The sequence below is a fragment of the Arachis duranensis genome, chromosome 1 (assembly GCF_000817695.3).
Source record: "Arachis duranensis cultivar V14167 chromosome 1, aradu.V14167.gnm2.J7QH, whole genome shotgun sequence".
Classification (NCBI taxonomy): Eukaryota; Viridiplantae; Streptophyta; class Magnoliopsida; order Fabales; family Fabaceae; genus Arachis; species Arachis duranensis.
In genome coordinates this window covers 9,877,186-9,901,522 of record NC_029772.3, presented here as the reverse complement: position 1 = coordinate 9,901,522, position 24,337 = coordinate 9,877,186, and the positions used below count along the sequence as shown (strand labels likewise).

Below are 24,337 nucleotides of genomic sequence, written 5' to 3'. Positions count from 1 at the left end.
TTTGATTAGTTTCTTAGTGGAGTGGAGTTCATTGACCACGTTTGGATTATTCAAATGTTTGGGTCCACTTTTGTTGATGTTATCTGTTTGTTTTCAAACTTTCAGGTAGTCGAAATATGAGTATCGTATCAATATATTTTATATTTTAATATATATTTTATATTAATAATTAATTTTTGTATATTTCTAACATTGTTGATAAATTATATATCCTTAATTTAAAAATAATTAAGCTCTCACTTATTTTTACTTTACTAGTCATTTAAAACATTTTTTTAAAGATAATAAGTTATATTTCATTAATTATTGAAAATAAAATACAAAGATATCTAAAAATAAAATAGTATAATAAAAAGTGAAAATCTTTTAGAATAATACATTAAAAATATTCATCCAAAGTAGTCATAAAGTAAAAAAAATATAAAAAAATAATATATTAAATTGAATAAAACTATAATTTTTTTTTCATGAAAAATGAACTAAGATAAAATTCTTTAAATTTTACGTACCAACTTGATCTAAACCATTAGATAGAATCTTATGTACCTCGGTCCATAACTTGGGTAAAACTTTTTATAATTACCCGTTTAATATTCAATTTTTTTAGTTGTAATTTAAAATTGAGTATTGAGAATACTTTTAAAAATTTATGTTCAAAACAAAAAAGTGTGGATTGATATGCAATTTACCTGTAAAATAAATCAATTTTTGTTACTATAAATCAATTTTAGTACACTTTAACTATTTATTATTATTAGAATTTAATTTTAACACATTATTTATATAAAACGTTTACAATTTATATCATCATTCGATAATATTTATTTTTTAAATAATTATTTATTTTATTAATACCAAAAAAAAAATTATTGACATATTGTTATATAATTAAAAGCTTGTAAGGTTGGAAGTGAGTCGAGTTAGACCAAGTTAAACTCAACTCACAAAAATTGAATTTGGCTTATGTCTCGACTAATTAACAATCGAATCTGTTTCTTAAATTTAAACTAGACTCACCGAAAGCTCACAAAGTGGTTCGAGCTCACGAACTGACTCAAATAATAGAAATATAATCTATAATTCCATATCAATAAATTATAACATATATATTATAACTATAAAATTTTAAATAATTAAGAACATTATTAATATATAAATGCGTCTCTCTTATTCTGTTATATCATGAACAATTTAGATATATAGATTAAACATCCAATCCGGTCCTTGTCTATTTTCACGAAAGACAAAACAATTTTTGTAAAAAAGGGACACTTCGGTCCTCAACCTTTTTATTTTGGGACAATACGATTCTTCTGTTAAAAAATTCGTTAAATAATAATAAAAATTAATTTTGTGGGAGATTTATTTGTATTTTATGGGGTTTTAAACTTTCACAAACTATTAATAAGTTTGTTTTTGAAAAATTTATTTACCATTTACCAATGGTGGTTAAGTAAAGAAAAACCATTGATAAAAATGATGCTACAAAAAAAGTATTATAGTACAAATATCTTTTAAAGAAAAAAAATAACATCAAATAAGAAATGAAAGAAGATAATTTTAATGTTGATAATATTGGTATTGGTGATGATGACCGTAGAGAAGATAATGATGATGATAAAACAATAAAAATAATAGAGGTATGAGTGATAATAACGAGAACGAACAAGATAGTGGTAATTTTGGTAATAATTGGTTATATTATTGAAAAGAATTTTGTGGAGGTTTAAAACTCCCACAAAATACAAATAAACCCCTCACAAAACTAATTTTTGTTATTATTTAACGAATTTTTTAATAGAGTGATCGTATTATCCCAAAATAAGAAAGTTGAGGCCGAAGTGTCCCTTTTTTTTGACAGAGATCGCTTTATCCTTCGTAAAAATGAACAAGAATCAAGTTGGGTGTTTACTCATATATATATAATCGAGTCAGTTTACGAGTTAATGAGTTGAACTTATTCAAATTCAAACTCGACTCATTTAATTTATGAGCTTAATTCTATGCTCAACTTTGGCTCATTAGCTCACGAATTCAGTTTATCTAATTATTACTAAATTGAATTTAAACTGACTTGACTCATTTTCAACCATAAATGCACATAATAAATTATTATACATTGATATAATATTAAAATTAAATTTTAATTATTAAATAAAAATTAAAATACAATTAATTTTATATAAAACTAATAATTAAAAATTATTAACTAATTTAATAAATTTAACTAAATTATTATCTAATCGTGCTAAGTATTAACGTTAAGAATTTTCACCTTATTATTATTAGGAGAAAAATAATAATAATAATAAATAAAGAAATACGAAATGCATCTAACATGGACAGAGTGATATTTCTGTATTTCTGTGTGTCTTAGTTTCTTTATTTCTTTACGCTTGTTTTCCTTTTCTATCTTTCCTCGTTGGAACCCTAAATCACTTCACTGCTTCTCTCGAAAAGGAAAAGATCGGAATTGAGAAATTGAGAGTGAGAGAGAAAGAAAAGGGGATCTGAATGGAAGGAATGTTATCGGCAAATGACCAACAGAGCATGGTCTCTTTGTTCTTGGAGGTTGCTCAGGGCCAGACCACTGAGACTGCTCGACAGTTCTTGCAGGTTCCTCTCATTATTGTTACTAATTTATTAGTGTTTGTTGAAGATTTATCGTGATTCTAGAATTAGGGTTTATTTTTTAAAAAAAATTAGTTTCTGGACTTTGAAATGGTTAGAAATCTTTGCCTTCATCGGTGGTTAGTTTGGTCACCGAAAAAATTCATTCTTTTAGCTTATTGTGATGACAATTAGAAAATTGGTTGTATCTATCACGAAAAAAGTTGAAATCTCGCTTGATCAGTGATTCTTTTGAAATCTATCATGAAAAAATAGCTCTTTTAGCTTATTGTGATGACTAAGACTGGTGAAATTCTGTGATGCTTGTTATTTTCTTTAAAACTGAAATTCTGTTTTTATCATTTTGTGATGCTTGTTATTTTCTTTAAAACTGAAATTCTGTTTGATAAGTGGTTAATGGTTATAGTGTCTGTCATGAAATTTAATCATCCTTTTAGCTGATTGTGATAAGAATACCCTACATTATGTCTATCATGAAACATAATCATACGTTTAGCTTATTGTGATGACAATTATAAAATGAGCATGCTTAAAGATTTGCTTGTAGCTATTGTTACTTCGATGGATATGCTTTACTTAAAAAAAAAAAAAAACTATAATCTTGTTGCTCTTGCATGAAGAATCATCCTTTTAGGTTTTATCCTCTTTATAATGATGGCAATGTGTAGATTTTCCTTTTGTATAGATTTATCAAATTTTGTGAACCTGTGATACTGGTAACACAGGCGACAAGTTGGAAACTTGAGGAAGCTCTTCAGCTGTTCTTGATCGGCAGTGATGCTGGGTCTTTGCCACCACCATCACACTCTCCACCTCTAGAAAATGTTGAATCTTGGACTGATCAACCATCAAGGTAACTTGGGGTGTCTAACTATGATTTATAAGTTATAATCCTAAGTTAGCACTTTTTAGTTGGTTGTTTGACTCATACATGTTGCTTTAGTGAACCAAGGAAGGAAAGTGAGAGTAGTGACCACAATGTCAATGATCCAGATGAAGTACGCCCTCCCTTACCTGTTATACGGGAAACTCTTTATGACGATTCAATGATCTATAGGTATGTTTCACCATTCTAATTTCTTTGCTTGCCTTGTAAACTGATAGTTTATATTCCAAGAGAAATGCATATCTGGTGTTTTTATTGCTCTTGTTGTCATTCTTGGGATTACTTAATGTGCAATATGGTTTTTCCCTGTCAGATATTTATTATGTATTTTATCATGTTATGCAGAGGATCAAGGTTTGCACCCCGTTCACAAGAGCCTAACTCTTTAATAGCATTTCGTAACTTTGAAGAGGAAATGAGACGTCCCGGGGTTTGGGAAACAGAGCAAGGTGCTGCTTCGACAGCAGAAACTTCTAGGGATAATCTTGCTTCACTCTATCGCCCTCCATTTCATCTGATGTTTAATGGCACTTTTGATAAGGTAAATCTCCTGCTTAGTGTTGACTGTAGATTCTGCTAGAGGTGTAACTGGCACAACATCTATTTATGAAATATTTAAAGTGATAATAATGTTTAGATCTCTTTTACTTCTCTCTCTTATTTATAATGATCTTTTCCTTAAAAAAATGTCTAGTTCAGATAAAGATGAAGTTGTGCCGAATAATTGTACTTTTGTAAATAAGGAACCTTAACAGATTTTGATCAGTATTTAGTAATGTGTGTTGAGGTTTGGGATTGTGTTGTTGTGTTCTTTATTCCTTAGATTAATACTGTTGTGGGGTGGCTTAGTTCCTTGTTTAGAAATTGATATACAGGCTCCTTAATTATCCTATGCTGTTATTATAGCTTCTGTAGGCTTTCCTCTTACATGACTTATTTGCAGTCTTATGCAAGTTTCTGGATGTGACAAAAATCATGTGTACTTCATATAAGAGAAGTTAGCTGGAAGTATGAGAATGATTTTTGTTGGTTTCACTTATTATCTTTTTTCTTGTTATTTGTAGTGGCAGTTTACATCTAAAATTCATTTGGAAACACTATTCATTTGCATATCTTAGTTTATGGGATTTCCTTGTATTTGCTGTGTGTCAATGGTGGCACTAGATTGGTAGTGTGTGTTTATTTATATCTATTCAAAATGTAAGCCATTCATTGTATATACAATCATGACCAAGTTTTGTCCTTGACCACAGGCAAAAGGTGCTGCTGCCATGCAGGACAAATGGCTGTTGCTGAACATTCAATCCACTACAGAATTCAGCTCTCATATGGTATTATATTCTCATGTAAATTGATCCCTTTACATTTTCTTTACATGTTTGTTTCGGCATTAACACTGTTGTACTTAATGGTTGCTTTGTGAAGCTTAATCGTGATACATGGGCCAATGAAGCTGTTTCTCAAACCATTAGCACAAACTTCATATTCTGGCAGGTTAGCTTGCTGCTATATTAATTCATTTTAAGTGTTATTTTGCCAAAAGAATTTATGACTTTTACTTGCCAATTTTGTCTGGGGTAAACCAAAGGACTGAGATGTTTATGATGGATTTGCTTTTGAAGTTGGAATTTCAGATTATGTGAAAATTGATATTCACAACATCATTATTTTTTGCTGATATAGACATGTGGTGCGCCGTGCACCTGGATTTCTGTTGTGTTATATGTTTTCGTATTGTTTTATTTGCAGCGTTTCCTTTCTTAATTATTTTTCTTGTCATATTCATATAGGTATATGATGATACAACTGAAGGAAGAAAAGTCTGCACTTATTACAAACTGGAATCGATTCCTGTAGTGCTTCTTATTGATCCCATCACTGGCCAAAAGATGCGATCATGGTCTGGAATGGTTCAGCCTGAAAGCTTACTAGAAGTATGGAAATTCCTACTGGGGAATCTCTGGAAACATTATTCATATACATGAACCTTGAACATGTTTTGCTCTTTATAATTACTGATTCAAAGAGTCTTATGCTTTACTTTAGGGTCTACTAGCATTCCTTGATGCAGGGCCAAAGGATCATCACATGACCTTATCTCACAAGCGTCCTAGAGGAGCTTCTAGCCCACCTAAGGCTAAAGGTTTGCACTAGTTTATGCTTCTGTAGCAGTTTGTTTTGGCCTTTAGGAGGATGACTTCTTATTTCATGTGTCTTTCTTGTTATTGGAAAGCCATAGGCACCCTATAGACATATGATTTTCCTATTTTTCTTAAATAACATAATAATTTAAGAAAATAAAGGGTAGCTTGGTGTACAAACATCTCGCGTTACGCAGGGGTCGGAGAAGAACCACACCAAAGGGTGTAATGATTTAAGAAAATATTTATAAGAAAAAGAAAGTTCCATTAAAATAATTAGAAGTTAGTTAGAGTAAGAGAAGTTGAAAATGTGAGTGATTTTCTTTATATTGGTCAATTGGAAATGTAGCCTTGTATAGGAAATAAAGATGTTTACTTATTTACTTTCTTTCTAGCCATCAACACTTCAATTAAGATGGATCTTGGCTTCGCCCAATTTCTAATCATGCAATCTCCTTCATTATGTTTTGAGGATTGAAAATCTTGTTTTCACTGCCTGGGTAATATGCACATCATAACTTTTGAGGAAGTTATCTTTGCCATATTTTTTGTATTATCATGATAACTTCTCTGATGCTACAGCTATTGTAGATTCAGACGAGAATAAAGATGAGGAAGAGGAAATCCAAAGAGCTCTGGCAGCATCGATGGAGGGCATGATTGGATCTAATGTTGCGGCTGGAAGTGACAACAAGGAGGCAGATTCCGCTGTCAGCCAGCAAGAGGCAGCCTTGCCCAAGAGGCCCTCATACCCGGTACTCCCCGAAGAGCCTAAGGCTGAAAGAAGTCTCCTGTGCAGGGTTGGTGTTCGGCTTCCAGATGGACGCCGGGTTCAGCGTAACTTTTTACGCACAGATCCTATTCAGGTAAAAGCATTGCTGTCACTTATCACATGTCTTGTGGATAGTGTTACGTCTTGCATCTTACGTCTAGTATAGTCTTCTGCTGATTTCTTGTGATTTCTGTATACCATAAGTGTTTTTCTTCTCTCGTGAGGAGGTATTACTAGATTGTTGAGGAAAAGGCTTTGTAGTCATTTGATAATTGATATATTGTGTTATTTTATACAAGAAATCCTTCTGTGATCATGAAAATACCATGTGGATATGGATGCAACCAATAAGAGAAATTACAAATGTATTTGGTTTGCATTTTCATTTTCATTGTTTTTTGTTTTATGAATTTTGAGAAGAAAAATGAGAAAACAAGATATGAAAATAGAAAGCAGTATTTACTGAAAACGGAAAATACTGAAAATGGAAAATACTGAAAATGAAAACGTAAACCAAATGCACCATAATTTTTTAATATACAGGCCCTCCAACTAACTTGCACTCTCTGATTGTTGTTTTGTTTCGTCTTGAAGCTGCTGTGGTCATTCATTTCAGCTCAAGTAGGAGAAGATGAGACAAAGCCATTCAGATTAGCACAAGCAATTCCTGGAGCCAACAAAGTTCTTGACTATGAAAGCAATTCAACCTTTGAAGAATCAGGGCTTGCAAATTCCATGATCTTTGTCACTTGGGACTGAGTTTAGCTTTTAAGACTCGGAGAATTTTTAATGTTGGTTTCTTCTGATATGATGAGGATTGAGGCTGGTTTATCATCAAAGGAAAAGGGGGAGTTTTTGTTTAAACTTCTTGTGTATATTTTATGAATCCGAATGATGAATAGACTTTCAATTAATGGAATTTTTTTTTTCTTTTGGGTACAAAAGAAATATTCCTGTGCAAGTTTCAAGTTTCGGATTCTGTTTATAAATGAGAAATCTCACTATAAAGTTGAATACTATTGTCAAATAATTGAGAATCAAATGGTGTGTTAAGCAAATGTTATATAATGTTGAATTGCATAAATGTTTTAAAAATCATTTGTTGGAAGAGTTTATATGTAATAGATTTTTTTTTTTGAAAATTTTATGACAATTTAAATATTCTCAAATTCATTAAAAACAAAATACAAAAATAAATATATAAATATGTCATCATTTATATAAATATAAATAATTTGACAATATAATAACTTATATATTGAATATTACTTAAATGTGCAATATTATCTTCTCTTAAAAAAGTTAATTTTTGTATTATTTTTTTTAAAAAAAATACACTTTAAATACTAATAACTTGACTCATTTTTAATATTATCACAAATAAATATAGGCAATTATTCAAATGAAGATAACAAAAATATTTTTTCATGAAAATACTTTGTTTAAAAGTGTGACTTTTATAAATATCAAAATTTAACTATACAATCCATCATTCAAGGATCAAAAAGAAATATAGACAATATATACGATTTGATACTTAATATAGTGTATCAGCGTTAACTTACAAATATAGTGAAAAAAAGTTCAAATTTAGTATAAACAAAATATAAAAATAAATATACAAATATGTCATTTTTTACATGAATATAAATAATTTGACAAAATAATAATTTATACATTGAGAATTACTTAAATGTGCAAAAGTATGTTCTCTTCAAAATATTAATTTTTGTATCATTTTTATTTGAAACCCACTTTAAACAATAGAAACTTCTCCCATCTTTAATATTGTCACAAATAAAATATATTACTCACTATATCACTTATTTTTATCATTAAAACTTACAGTACTTTACTAATACACTCTTAATATTAAAACTCACATTTGTGTGAAAGAATACACACTACAAAAAGAAAGAAAGTTCATACACGGTTTGGTTGGGTGGGGACAGCTACCCGCACTGTGCATAACACACATGAGTCTCCATCAAGTTATTCTGGCAGGTCACAAAAAGCAATAGAAACAGGAGAAGCAGTCCGAACTGGCCTTCATCACGTGTTATAACCCACTAATGTTAATATTTATGATACATATATGTAAAAAAATATTCTAATAATATATACGACTTGATACTTAATATAGTGTATCAACATTAACATTCAAAAATAGTAAAACAATTCTCAAATTCATTAAAAAAAAAACAAAAATAAATATACAAATATGTTATTATTTACATGAATATAAATAATTTGATAAGATAACTTATATATTGAAAATTACTTAAATATGACATAGTATATTCTCTTCAAAAAGTTAATTTTCGTACCATTTTTTTACTAGAAGCACACTTTAAATACTAATAACTTTTATCACTTTTAATATTATCATAAATAAAATATATATTAACCTCATTATATCACTCTTACTCTAACAATTAAAACTCTCAACATACTACTGCATTCTCACAATACTGCACTAATACACTCTTAATATTTGCGAAGGAAGAATATACACTGCAAAAAAAAAGATAGAATTCATACATAGTTTGGCTGGATGGAAAATATCTACACATACTGTGCATGATAATATTTGGCTTTACCAAATTTTTCTGGCACGTCATAAAAAGCAATGAAAGTAGGAGAAGTAGAATCCGAACTGGTCCCACACCACGTGTTATAGTCCACTAATATTAATATTTATGATACATATATTTGAAAAATTAATCTAATAATATATATGATTTAATACTTAATATAGTATATCAGCATTAACATACAAATATTGTAAAAAAAGTCTCAAATTTATTAAAAATAAAATACAAAAATAAATATACAAATATATCATTACTTAAATGAATATAAATAATTTGACAAGATAATAACTTACATCTTGATGATCACTTAAATGTGCAATAATATGTTATTTAAAAAAATTAAATTTCATTCTTTTTTTACTAAAAGCACATCTTAAACACTAATAACTTCACTCACCTTTAATATTATCAGAAATAAAATATATATTACCCTCACTATATCACTCTTATTCTTACAATTAAAACTCTCATCATAATATTACACTCTCACAATACTGTGCTAATATACTCTTAGTATTAAAACTCACATTTATGCAAAGGAAGAATGCACACTGCGAAAAAAAAGGTGGGATTTATACACAGTTTGGCTTGGTGGAGGACTGCTACACGCACTGTGCATGACGAAGGCGTGACTCCATCAAGATCCTTTCTAGTAGATCACGAAAAGCAATAAAAGCAGAAGCAGAGCCTGAACTGACCTCACACCACGTGTTATTTCCCACTAATGTTAATATTTATAATACATATATTTAAAAAATTATTCTAATATATATATATATATATAATTTGATACTTAAAAAGTATATCAACATTAACATGCAAAAATAATAAAAAAAGTCTCAAATTTATTAAAAACAAAATACAAAATAAATATACAAATATGTCATTATTTACATGAATATAAGTAATTTGACAAGATAATAACTTATATATTGAGGATTACTTAAATGCGCAATAATATGTTCTCTTGAAAAAATTAAATTTCATGTCTTTTTCACTAAAAGCACATTTTAAACACTAATAACTTTACTCACCTTTAACATTATCACAAATAAAATATATATTGCCCTCATTATATCACTCTTATTCTCACAATTAAAACTCTCACCACAAAATTACACTCTCACATTACTGTATTGCTACACTTTTAATATTAAAACCCACATTTATACGAAAGAATAATGCATACTACGAAAAAAAGGAATGTGAGATTATACACGGTTTGAATTGGTAGGGACAGCTATACGCACTGTACAAGACGCGCGTGTCTCCATCAAGATCTTTTGGCAAGTCATGAAAAGCAATGAAAGCAAGAGAAGCAGATTCTGAATTGGCCCCACACCGAATGTTATAGCCCACTAATATTAATATTTATGATACATATATTTAGAAAACTATTCTAATAATATATATGATTTGATACTTAAAAAAGTGTATCAGCATTAACATGCAAAAATAGTAAAAAAAAAATCTCAAATTTACTAAAAACCAAAAATGAAAATAAATATATAAATATGTCACTACTTACATGAATATAAATAATTTGACAAGATAATAACTTACATATTGAGGATTACTTAAATGTACAATAATATGTTCTCTTGAAAAAATTAAATTTCGTATCTTTTTTACAAAAAGAATATTTTAAATACTAATAACTTTGTCCACCTTTAATATTACTACAAATAAAATATGTATTATTCTCATGATATCACTCTTATTCTCACAATTAAAATTCTCGTCATAATACTACACTCTTACTATACTACTACATTCTTAATATTAAAGCTCACCTTTATGCAAAGAAAAAATGCATACTGCAAAAAAAAGAAAAAGAAGGAAATTGAAATTTATACACAGCTACATGCATTGTGCATGATGCATGCGTGTCTCCATCAAGGTCTTTTGGCAGGTCACGGGAAGTAATAAAAGCAGGAAAAGCAGAGTCGAAACTGACTCCACACCATGTATTATAGTCAACTAATGCTAATATTTATCATATATATTTGGAAAATTATTTTAATAATATATACAATTTGATACTTAATATAGTATATTAGCATTAACTTGTAAAACGGTAAGAAAATTTTCAAATTTAGTAAGAACAAAATATGAAAATAAATATACAAATATGTCATTACTTATATGAATATAAATAATTTGACAAGATAATGACTTATATATTGAGGATTAATTAAATGTGCAAGAGTACGTACTTTTCAAAAAGTTAATTTTCATACCTTCTTTATTAGAAGCACACTTTAAACATTATTAAGTTCACTCACTTTTAATATTATCACAAATAAATTATATATTATCCTTACTATATCACTCTTATTCTCACAATTTAAACTTCTACAGTACTACACTTTCATAGTATTGCACTAATATACTCTTAAGTCTTAATATTACAGCTCACTTTAATGCGTAGAATGTACACTGTGAAAAGGAAGGAATGTAGAATTTATACATTATTTGGCCAGGTGAGTGACAGCTATACGCACTATGTATGACGTACGCATGTCTCCATTTAGGTCTTCTTGCAAGTCACGGAAATCAACGAAAACAGGAGAGGCATAGCTTGATCTGGTCCCATATCACGTGTTATAGCTTGCTAATGTTAATATTTATGATACATATATTTGGAAAATTATTCTAATAATATATATGATTTGACAGTCAATATAGTATATGGACATTAACATTTAAAAATACTTAAAAAAATTCTCAAATTTATTAAAAACAAATACGAAAATAAATATACAAATATGTCATTACTTATATGAATATAAATAATTTGACAAGATAATAGCTTATATATTGAGGATTACTTAAATATGCAACAATATGTTCTCTTGAAAAAAATTAAATTTCGTGCCTTTTTCACTAAAAACAATTATTAAACACTAATAACTTCACTCACCTTTAATATTATCAGAAATAAAATATATATTACCCTCATTATATCACTCTCATTCCAACAATTAAAACCAAAGTTTTGAAAACCGGACTGGTCATCAAACCACTCTAGTCACTGGTTCACTGGTCTAACTGGTTCAATTGGTGGTTCAACCGAGAAAATTGTTTTAGAATAGAATAATAAATAAATTATAAATAAATATTCTAAAATATAATTATAGTCTAATATAAATCTTAAAATATCTTCGAAATTTAAAACACTACATAAAATATCATCAACCAAATACATATGATCTTATCAAAATCCAAACTCAAAAGTTAAATAGTAAAAAAGCATATCTAAATATTAAATCCCAAGATCATGATTTATCAATCATCAAAATCTGCAAGAACTTGTTGCAAATCTGCTTCAGTGGGATGATCTTCACCTTCATTCCCACCCTCTTGAGCAGAAGAATCAAGAGATACAGCATAAAGACCACTACTACCACCGCCACTTTGATATAAGTCAGTATCAATTTCACCTAATAAAATACACGTTATCATTATATTATAAACTAACAACATTCTAATAAATCATTAGAAAATAAATATACTATACTCACGCAATAAGTTATCCACATTACTAGAAAGATCAGGCTCTTTCTCTACACCCTCTTCAGTCACCCAAAAGCCAACTAGAATGATGCTTTCATAATCAATTGGATCATTTTGTGTCTTTTGCTTTTTTTTTCTTTTTCCTTCCTAAAAAGTTAAATGCAATATATGAAGATTTAATAATTTACAAATTTTTTATGATAAAGATTACATATGAAACAATATGATATTTCATGAAACATATATTACCTGGGTTTAAGATGCAAATTATAGGTAACATAAACAATATCATTCAGTCTATCATGCTCCAATCTATTTCTTCTTTTTGTATGAATCTAGTAAAAAAGACTCCAATTTCTCTCACACCCAGAAGAAGCAGATGCTTGGCTAAGCATGCGAACAGCTATCTTTTGTAAACATAGAGCAGAGCCTCCGAATAACCTCCACCATTCATCTACCAATTATAAAACCATAACATATTAGAAGTTATCAATTAAGAACATAGGAGCATAAAACAAGTTACTATTAATTAAACAAATATTCAGCCATATTCTTACCAGGCTTAAGTTTAGATGCAGCTCGAATAGCTTCTGGTATATCAAAACGTTCCCTCCGATCTCTATATAAATGTATTTTTTTTTATTGTCTGAACTGAATCCAAATTGTTACACTTGCAATACAAGGTAACAAGATCAAGCAAACCTTGCATAACATCAGGTGATTCTTTATAATTTTCATTAAAAAAGAATGAAGGATTCAGGAAGTAAGCTGCCGCATGAAGATCTTTCTTCAAATGCTTGTCCCATCTTGAGTTAATAATATCTGTGTACGGCTGATATGCAGTCTTGGATTGCTTAAACATCTCTTTAATTGCATCTTCTGCCCTTAGCATTCCCTCATAAACATATCCCAAAGATGGTTTGTCATCAGCATCAACAAGTCTCAGCAATTTAATCAAAGGGCACACAAGTTTACATACAGTAAAGCAATCCTCCAAAAATTTGCAATCCAAAATAATATCACTCACAGCTCTACTAGTAGCACTCCTTCCTAATTTGTGATCAGTGAAAATTGAATCTACAACCAATGCTTGCAAATCCTTTTTACGGTCAAAGATGCTTTTCAATGTGATAAATACAGTTGCAAAACGGGTTGCACCAGGACGTACAATTTCTCTCCAATGAGGTCTTTCTCTTAGCCAAGATAAGAAAATCATATGATTGTACACAAATACTGTTATCCATAAGCATTGTTATTCACAGAAGCATTGTTATCCACAAATACCGTATGAGGTCTTATTATTCACAGAAGCATTGTTATCAGCCATTGCTTCTTGATTAATACTATTATCCATAACTGAAATTAATAAAACAGATATGAAATTAAAAACAGCCACAACACAATGAAAAATAACAAGTTAGGAGCCATCAGCAATTAAAAACAGGAGCCACAACACAGTGATTAACCATGTTTTTAACCTAAAGCAGGAGCCACAACACAATTAAAAATAGATATGAAATTAACAAAACCATATCTAAATTATGCCTACAACATTCAATAATATTGCAAAACAGAGTAAGTTTCCAGCATTAACAAAACAACAAAACACTAAAATAGAGTAACAGTTACATAACAGAGTAAGTTTCCAGCGTATTAGGTGTTCTGGACTAAAATTGAGTAACAGTTACAAAATACAAAACATTAAAACAGCAATATTAGGTGTTCTGGACTTTGGTTGATACAAATGACATAATAGAGTAAGTTTCCACTTTCCAGCATTAGCAACCAATCCATACATACAAATTTCCACAACAATTAGAACCATACATACAAAGAAGACCGAAGAACAAAGAACGAAGACCGAAGACCGAAGAAGAAGAATTGAAGAACCAAACTTCAAGCCAAGACCCAAGAAGAATTGAAGAAATATGGAACAGAAATTGAAGAAGAAGTTCAAAGAAGATGAAGACGAGGAGCACTCACTTGGATTCGAGAATTCAGACACAAGAAAGAGGAAGAAGCGGCGGTGCTGAGGACCTGGGGACGGTGGCGGCACTGATGACCTCAGAGCAGCGATGACCGATGGAGGGCTAGGGTTCAAGGTTCTTTTGCTTCAGAAGACTAGGGTTCAGCGACGATGAAGTAAGATGAATGAATGGGGAAAGGGGGTTTGGTTCACGAGTGGATCGGGTTTTCTTTTTTTTTTTATCAAATTAAAAAACAGTGTTGTTTTAGGGTAACCGGCCGGTTACCGGTCCGGTCCAACCGGTCGGTTCTTGGCCGGTCTGATAATTTTCTACCAATTTTTTTCTGAGCGGTTATAGGAGGAGGACCAAACCACTTGCATCGCCGGTTCCTGGTTGAACCGATTCGACCGACCGATCCGGTCCAATTTTCAGAACCATGATTAAAACTCTCACCACAATACTACATTCTCATGGTATTTCATTGCTACACTTTTAAAATTAAAACTCACATTTATACGAAAGAACAATGCACACTACAAAGAAAAAGTTAGGAAAGATTTATACACGGCTTGGCTTAGTAGGGACAGCTACAGACACACCCGTGTCTCCATCAAGGTCTTTTGGCAGATCATGAAAAGCAAGAGAAGCAGATCATGAACTAGTCCACACCACGTGTTATAACCCACTAATGTTAATATTTATGATACATAAATTTAGAAAATTATTATAATAATATATATTATTTGATACTTAAAAAAGTGTATCAGCATTAACATGCAAAAATAGTAAAAAAAATCTCAAATTTAATAAAAATAAAACACAAAAATAAATATACAAATATGTTATTACTTACATGAATATAAATAATTTGATAAGATAATAACTTACATATTGAGGATTACTTAAATGTACAATAATATGTTCTCTTGAAAAAAAATTAAATTTCGTGTCTTTTTTACTAAAAGCACATTTTAAACACTAATAATAACTTTGCCCACCTTTAATATTATTACAAATAAAATATGTATTATCCTTATTATATCACTCTTATTCTTGCAATTAAAACTTTCATCAAAATACTACACTCTCACTATACTACTACACCTTTAATATTTAAGCTCACTTTTATGCAAAGAAAAATGCACGCTGTGAAAAAGAAGAAAAAAGAAATTTATAGACAGCTACACGCACTGTGCATGACACACACGTGTCTTCATTAAGGTCTTCTAGCAGGTCACGGGAAACAAGAAAAGCAGGAAAAGAAGAGTCCGAACTGACCGCACACCACGTGTTATAGCCCACGAATGTTAATACTTATGATACATACATTTTGAAAATAAATATACAAATCACTCATTACATACATGAATATAAATAATTGACAAAATAATAACTTAATATTGAGGATTACTTAAATGTGCAACAATGTCTTCTCATGAAAAAGCTAAATTTCGTACTATTTTTTACTAAAAGCACATTTTAAACACTAATAACTTCACCCACCTTTAATATTATCACAAATAAAATATATATTACCCTCACTATATCAATCTTATTCTAGAAATTAAAATTCTCAACACACTACTACACTCTCAAAGTACTGTACTACTACATTCTTAATATTAAAGCTCATATTTATGCGAAGAAAGAATGTACACTGCGTAAAAGAAGGAAGGTGAAATTTATACACGGTTTAATTGGGTCGTAGACAGCTACACGACTGTGCATGACACACGCGTATTCCCATCAAGCTCTTTTCGTAGGTTCCGAGAAGCATTAAAAGCAGAAGAAGTAGAGCTCGAGTTCGCCCCTACAACACATGTTATAGTTCACTAATGTTAATATTCAGGGTACATATATTTGAAAATTATTCTAATAACATATGCGATCTGATATTTAATATAGTGTATCAACATTAACATGCAAAAATAGTAAAAAAATTTCTCAAATTCATTTTAAACAAAATACAAAAATAAATATACAAATATGTATGTTATTACTTACATGAACATAAATAATTTGACAATATAATAACTTACATATTGAGCATTACTAAAATGTGCCACAATATGTTCTCTTCAAAAAGTTAATTTTCGTATCATTTTTTAGGGTTAAGTATGATTTTGGTCCCTAACATCGAGGTCGAAAATTTATTTCGTCCTCGACCTTTTTTTCGCTACAAAATGGTCCCGGTGGTTTCAATTTGTTTTAAAATCGTCCTTTTCGTGAAATTTTTAATTTTATTCCAAATATACCCCTAATTAAAAAAACTTCTTCTCACTTCTCTCTCATTGTTTCTCTCTTGTTCTAGCTGCTTCTTCTGTAGAAAAAATGGCAGTAACTTCTAAAAAATCAAGAGTACCAGTGCTCCAATCTTTCTCACCATCTCCTAGATTCTACAACAATTCCCACTCTCCATCACCTTCTTATTCTTCCTCTGGCTTCACTTCCTCCAGTTCCATTTTCACCTCTCAGTCCACTACCTTTTTTCACACGTGCCAACTTATGCGGTCCCTCCTTGGTGTCAGCCTCGTCCGTTCGGTTCTTCCTTGACCAGTCGATTTCTTCGAACCGTCCATCTCAGTGGAGTCTCAAACCGGTGCACCAACGACCGTGAAGAGGCAGGGCCAGCAGAAGCGGACCTGCATGTGTTCTTCCACTACGCACGCTGGCTCCTTCTGGTGCAGCCTCCACAAAGGATTCTCCACCTCATCGCATGCCGCGGCGGCACTGTACTCGCCGAACCGTCTCCACCTGCGTACATCCGCCATGACAAACTTGCTCGTTAGGATTCGAGGCACGGAAGGAGATCTCGTCCGGTCGCTGGATCTCGCTGCTGCTCCTCTGGGCTCGACCGAGGTGCTCGATGGCAGTGGGTTCTGGTTCAAGGCAAGAACAAGGGATGGCTGTGATGGTGGTTTCGGGTGGCTCGCCAGCTTTTGCTACTGCTTCTATTATGTCGTTGATTTCTGATTATTGTTGCTTTTGGTTGCTTCTACATTGTTGTTATTGTTCTGATCCTGCTTCTGCTTGATTACGTTGTTGATTCATTGTTGTTGTTGTTTTTTTGCTCATGCTTCTGTTTATGCTCATGTTCCTGCTTGATTACATTGTTGATCTATTATTGTTGTTGCTTCTAGTTCAGCTTCTGCTTGTGCTTCTGTTTGTGCTTGATTTTGGAGAAGAATGGGAAGGGGCATTTTGGTCCGAAGGACGGTTTTAAAAGTTAAACCTTCGGGACCATTTTGTAGTGAAAAAAAGGCTGGGGACGAAATAAATTTTCATTCACCTTTAGTATTATCACAAATAAAATATATATTACTCTCACTATATCATTCTTATTCTCACAATAAAGACTCTTCCAATACTACTACACTCTCACAGTACTGAACTAATACACTCTTAATATTAAAACTCACTTTTATGCGAAAGAAGTTGAGATTTATACACGGTTTGGTTGGGTGGGAGACAGCTACACGGACTGTATATGATGCACGTGTGTCTACATCAAGCTCTTGTTGGTTCCAAAAAGCAATAAAAGGAGGAGAAGTAGAGCTCGAGCTGCCCTCAACATGTGTTATAGTCCACTAATATTAATATTTAGGATACACATATTTAAAAAATTATTCTTAATATATACGATTTGATACTAAATATAATGTATCAAAATTTACATGTAAAAATAGAATAAAAATTTCTCAAAATTATTTAAAATAAAATACTAAAATAAATATACAAATATGTATGTCATTATACATGAATATATATAATTTGATAAGATAATAACTTACATATATATTGAGCATTACTTAAATGTTCGACAATATGTTTTTTTTTTAAATTAAATTTTGTACCATTTTTTTACTAGAAGCACACTTCAAACACTAATAACTTTACGTACCTTTAATATTAACAAATGAAATATATATTACCCTGATTATATCATTCTTATTCTCACAATTAAAACTCTCACCACACTACTACACTCTCACAATATATATAGTTTATGCGAAGGAGAATGCACACTGCAAAAGAGAAGAAAGGTAAAATTTATATATAGTTTGGTTGGGACTTAGGTGGGAGACAACTACACGCAGCGTCAATGATGCACGCGTGTCTCCATCAAGCTCTTCTCGTAGGTTCCGAGAAGCAATGAAAGCAGGCAAAGTAGAGCCCGAGCTGGCCCCACAACACGTGTTATAGTCTACTAATGTTAATATTTAGGATACATATATTTGAAAAATTATTCCAATAATATATACGATTTGACAGTCAATATAGTATATCAATATTAACATTCAAAAATACTTTAAAAAATTCTCAAGTTTATTAAAAACAAAATACGAAAATAAATATATAAATATGTCATTACTTACATAAATATAAATAATTTGACAAGATAATAACTTACGTATAGAAGATTACTTAAATGTGCAATAATATGTTCTGTTCAAAAAATTAAATTTCATAGCTTTTTTCACTAAAAGCATATTTTAAACACTAATAACTTCACTCACCTTCAACATTATCACAAATAAAATATATGTTACCCTCATTATATCACTCTTATTCTCACAATTAAAACTCTCACCACAATATTACACTCCGAGAGTATTTGATTGCTACACTTTTAATATTAAAACTCACATTTAGAAGAAAGAACAATGCACACTACGAAAAACAAGAAAGGTGGGATTTATACAGGTTTGGCTTAGTAGCAACAGTTATACGCACTGTGCATGACGCACGCATGTCTCCGTCAAGGTCTTTTGGCATGTCATGGAAAGCAATGAAAGCAAGAGAAGCAGATCCTGAACTGGCCCTACACAACATGTTATAGCCCACTAATGTTATTATTTATGATACATATATTTAGAAAATTATTCTAATAATATATATGATTTGATACTTAGAAAATGTATCAGCATTAACATGCAAAAATAGTAAAAAAAAATCTAAAACTTATTAAAAACAAAATACGAAAATAAATATACAAACATGTCATTACTTACATGAATATAAATAATTTGACAAGATAATAATTTTTATATTGATGATTACTTAAATGTGCAACAATATGTTCTCTTAAAAAAATTGAATTTCGTGTCCTTTTTACTAAAAGCACATTTTTTTGTGACTAGAAAAGACTGTATTTTAAACACAAATAACTTTGCTCACATTTAATATTATTACAAATAAAATATGTATTATCATCATTATATCACTCTTATTCTTGCAATTAAAACTCTCATCACAATACTACACTATCACTGTACTACTACACTCTAAATATTAAAACTCACCTTTATGCAAAGGAAAAATGCATACTACGAAAAAAAAGTAAATTCAAATTTATACATAGCTACACGCACAGTGCATGACGCACACATGTCTCCATCAAAGTCTTCTGGCAGGTCACGGAAAGTAATGAAAGCAAGAAAAGCAGAGCCCAAACTAATCCCACACCGTGTTATAGTCCACTAATATTAATATTTATGATACCTATATTTGAAAAATTATTCTAATAATGTATATAATTTGATATTTAATATAGGGTATCAGCATTAACCTTCAAAATTTGTAAAAAAAATTTCAAAATTCATAAAAACAAAATATGAAAATAAATATACAAATAAGTCATTACTTACATGAATATAAATAATTTGATCAGATAATAACTTACATATTGAGGATTACTTAAATGTGCAAGTATACGTGCTTTTCAAAATGTTAATTTTTATACCTTTTTTTTTACTAGAAACACACTTTAAACATTACTAACTTCACTCACTTTTAATATTATCACAAATAAATTATATATTACCCTCACTATATCACTCTTATTCTCACAATTTAAACTCTCTCCACAGTACTACACTCTCATAGTACTGTACTAATATACTCTTAAGTCTTAATATTACAGCTCACTTTAATACGAAGGAAGAATGTACACTGCAAAAAAGAAGGAAGATAGAATTTATACATTATTTTGCCATGTGGGTGACAGCTACATGCACTATGCATGACGCACGCGTGTCTCCATCAAGGTCTTCTTGCAGGTCACGAAAATCAATGAAAGCAAGAGAAGCATAGTCTGAGCTGGTCCCACACCACGTGTTATAGCTCACTAAAGTTAATATTTATGATACATATATTTGAAAAATTATTCTAATATTATATACGATTTGACAGTCAATGTAGTGTATCAGCATTTACACTAAAAAATACTTTAAAAAATTTCTCAAATTTATTAAAAACAAAATACGAAAATAAATATACAAATATGTCATTACTTACATGAATATAAATAATTTGATAAGCTAATAACTTATATATTGAGGATTAATTAAATGTGCAACAATATGTTCTCTTGAAAAAAAATTAAATGTCGTGCCTTTTTTACTAAAGGCACATTTTAAACACTAATAACTTTGTCCACCTTCAATATTATCACAAATAAAATATATATTGCCCTCACTATATCACTTTTATTCTCACAATTAACACTCTCACCACAATACTATACTCTCGCAGTACAGTATTGTACTACTACACTCTTAATATTAAAGCTCACATTTATCCAAAAGAACAATATACACTGCAAAAAAGAAGGAAGGTGGGATTTATACACGATTTGGCTGGGTGGAAGATAGCTATATGCACTGTACATGACACATGCGTGTCTCCATCAAGTTAGACTCTTAGGTCACGGAAAACATTGAAAGTTGGAGGAGCAGAGCCCCGTCTGGCCCTACAACACGTGTTATTGCCCAGCTTCTTGCAAGTTACGTGATACCAGCGTCAGGTGCTCATTCTCTGCAAGAAATTGTGTGCACCATATAGACATTTCTCTCATCACTGTCTCACTCATAGTACCTATTATAGCCCAGCTTCTAGCAGTCTATGCACTATACATATGTTTATTTCATCATTGTCTCACTCATAACTCATAACACCTGTTACGCAAATCACTGTCTCACTTATAACTCATAACACCTTTTACGCACCATACATATGTTTATCACATCACCGTCCCGCTCAAGAAATCAACACCTGTTATAGCCTAGTTTCTTACAATCTACGCACTATACACATGTTTATCTCATCACTGTGCTACTCATAATTTCTGTCATAGGAAAAATAGTAACTCTTTTCTAATTTTCTTATTTGATGCATAGTTAGCAGAGCTCCACCTGGCCTCATAACACATGCTATAGGCGCTTCTCACGGTCCATGTGATGCCAGTGTCAGGTGCTCATTCTTTGCAAAAAGTTGTGCGTACCATACACACATTTATCCCATCACTGTCTTACTTAACACCTGTTCTACCCTAGCTTCTTGCGTTCTACGCACCATATACACGTTTATACTCATATACGCTATCATTGTCCCACTCATAACTCACAACATGTTACCCACACATAACTCACGACATCTGTTACGCACATCACTGTCCTACTCATAACTCACAACAACTGTTATGCACTATACACACGTTTATCTTATCACTATGCTAGTAATAATTTTTGTCATAGGAAAAATAGTAACTCATTTCAAATTTTCTTATTTGATGCTTAGTTATCAGAACCGTATTGGACCAAAACACTAGTGAACCGGACTCTCTACCGGTCCGCTCCAGTCATAACTCACAACATCTGTTACGCACATTACTTTCCTACTCATAACTCACAACACTTGTTACACACCATACATAAGTTTATCTCATTGTTGTCCTATTCATAACTCACAACACTTGTTATAACCCAACTTTTCGTGGTCTATGCACCATACACACGTTTATCTCATCAATGTGCCACTCATAATTTCTGTCATAGAAAAGATAATAACTCTTTTCTAATTTTCTTATTTGATGCATAGTTAGCAGAGGCACACCCGACCCTATACCATGTGTTATAGCCTAGCCTCTCGTGGTCTATGTGATGTCAGGTGCTCATTCTCTGCAAGAAATTGTGCGCACCATACACATGTTTATATCATCACTGTCTCAATCACAACACCTTTTATAGCCCAGCTTCTCGTGGTCTACGCACCATGCACACTTTTATACTCACATACGCACATCGCTATCCCACTCATAACTCACAACACCTCCTATAGCCTAACTTCTCGCAATTTACGAACCATGCACACATTTATCTCACCACTCATACACACATTTATCTTGTAACACCCTAATTAGCCAAAACCTTACCTCGCGTCGTAAGACAAAGGTTAATCAAAGGTTACGATAATTTTAAGCTTATACATATATTATATAGAAGGAATTGATAATATCTAGAAGTCCGATGAAGAATATAGCTTAAAAATAGGATTTGAAAAGCGCAAAACATACTAGCGAAGCTACTAACTTAAAGCACATGAAACAGACATGATATAACAGAATATATTAGTATAATATCATAAGAATCTAGCCACGACTCGCAGAGTTTAAGCCGGCTAGCCATATACATACCATATGTGAAACCAAACAGTAACAACAGCTTATACAAGTTTTGTTCTCTCAATACAAGCCTCTAGGCCAAAACAAAAATACAAAAGTGAGAGACATATATATACTAAATAAACAAAAGGATTTCAAAGGTATCCAGATTCTCCGCTCCAGTCACCAATATAACAACTCACCGGGGTGGGTTGCGACCTGCATCTGAAAAATATAACAAAAATATGGTATGAGAACCGGAGGTTCTCAGTATGGTAACAGTGTCCAGTGATGTAGGATATAAGACCCCGGGACAACAAAGGCAATCCTAGACTCCATATTCATCACAAGATTCAAGCTTAAAGCATTTCTAAAACAAATACGCATAATATGTAAAACCTTAACAAAACTTAAGCCATATCACCACCAAAGGGTAATCTATCTTAGGGGATTTCTACTCTAATCAAACACCGCTATCCCACAGCCTTCACCAACTGATCCGCCATGCGATTCCATCGCTACCGCCTTTCGAACCTCCTCAACCCCAGTAAAAGCACAAGTATATACAATACAAGTAAAACACAAGTAGTAGCATATATAGAAATTAATACAATTAGCAATTAGACATGTTATACAGATAGGGAAAATAATATCAAGTCAGCAAAGCATACAAACAGGTAGAAAATGCATATGATGAATGCCTGCCCTACTGGCTGTGATATCACATTGTCGGTTCAACTGCCAACCCGACACATCTCCATGGATCCATCACTTCATTCAGAGTCCTCGACTCTGTTCAACCACTGTTCATTCACATTTCAGTTCCTTGATTTTCGCATCTCATTCATCAACCATTCATCACACATCATCAACCCTTCCCCAATACAACAGAAACCTAGTACTCTATTTGCTAACTTTGTCCAAATAATGTCTAAAACCCTTAAATCTCTTTCCATGTTTGAGTATCCAAAAATATGCCCAAAAGTCTTAAAAAGTGTCACGGAAGCTTACAACCTCGTTGGGAAGGCAAAATAGTTTAAAACAAAGCAAATTTTGAGAAACAGAGCGTGTGCATCCGCACAGGGGTGTGCGTGCGCACGCCCAGGAAGTTTTTTAAAAGTGTGCGTACGCACAGGTGTCAAAACTCAAAAGTGTCTGTTCACTCGCACAACCTGTGCCAGCGCCCCCAACAGACTGGCCTTCCCAACCTGTGCATGCGTACAGGTCTGTGTGTACGCACAGGTTGCAATTTCCCATTGGTGTGTGCGTGCACAAGCTGTGTCAGCGCTGTAAGCAGAGTGCCTGCCTCTGCGTGTGTAGACACACAGGTCTGTGCATACACACAGGTCACAATTTTTTGCAGAGTGTGCGTAAACACAAGGCTGTGCGT

The 24,337-nt window shown here is 31.7% G+C and overlaps 1 protein-coding gene and 1 pseudogene across 3 annotated transcripts; both read left to right on the top strand.

The window, feature by feature from the left end:
- Nucleotides 1-2,356: 2,356 nt before the first annotated feature.
- LOC127741293 (plant UBX domain-containing protein 7-like) lies at nt 2,357-7,366 on the top strand. 3 transcript variants are annotated; one of them, XM_052253497.1, is made up of 10 exons: nt 2,357-2,616; nt 3,357-3,484; nt 3,584-3,688; nt 3,863-4,058; nt 4,771-4,848; nt 4,943-5,011; nt 5,308-5,451; nt 5,564-5,660; nt 6,241-6,524; nt 7,025-7,366. In XM_052253497.1, exons 1-10 carry the CDS (start codon nt 2,515-2,517, stop codon nt 7,187-7,189), a joined length of 1,368 nt encoding a protein of 455 aa, XP_052109457.1. In that variant the 5' UTR covers nt 2,357-2,514; the 3' UTR covers nt 7,190-7,366. The 3 variants fall into 3 exon arrangements, with proteins under 3 accessions (XP_052109457.1, XP_052109453.1, XP_052109451.1); XM_052253493.1 differs by having other exon boundaries at nt 2,358-2,616; nt 3,575-3,688; nt 6,250-6,524; XM_052253491.1 differs by having other exon boundaries at nt 2,358-2,616; nt 3,575-3,688.
- A 9,472-nt stretch (nt 7,367-16,838) lies between these two features.
- On the top strand, nt 16,839-17,480 carry LOC127747523 (uncharacterized; annotated as a pseudogene).
- The last annotated feature ends 6,857 nt before the right edge of the window (nt 17,481-24,337 follow it).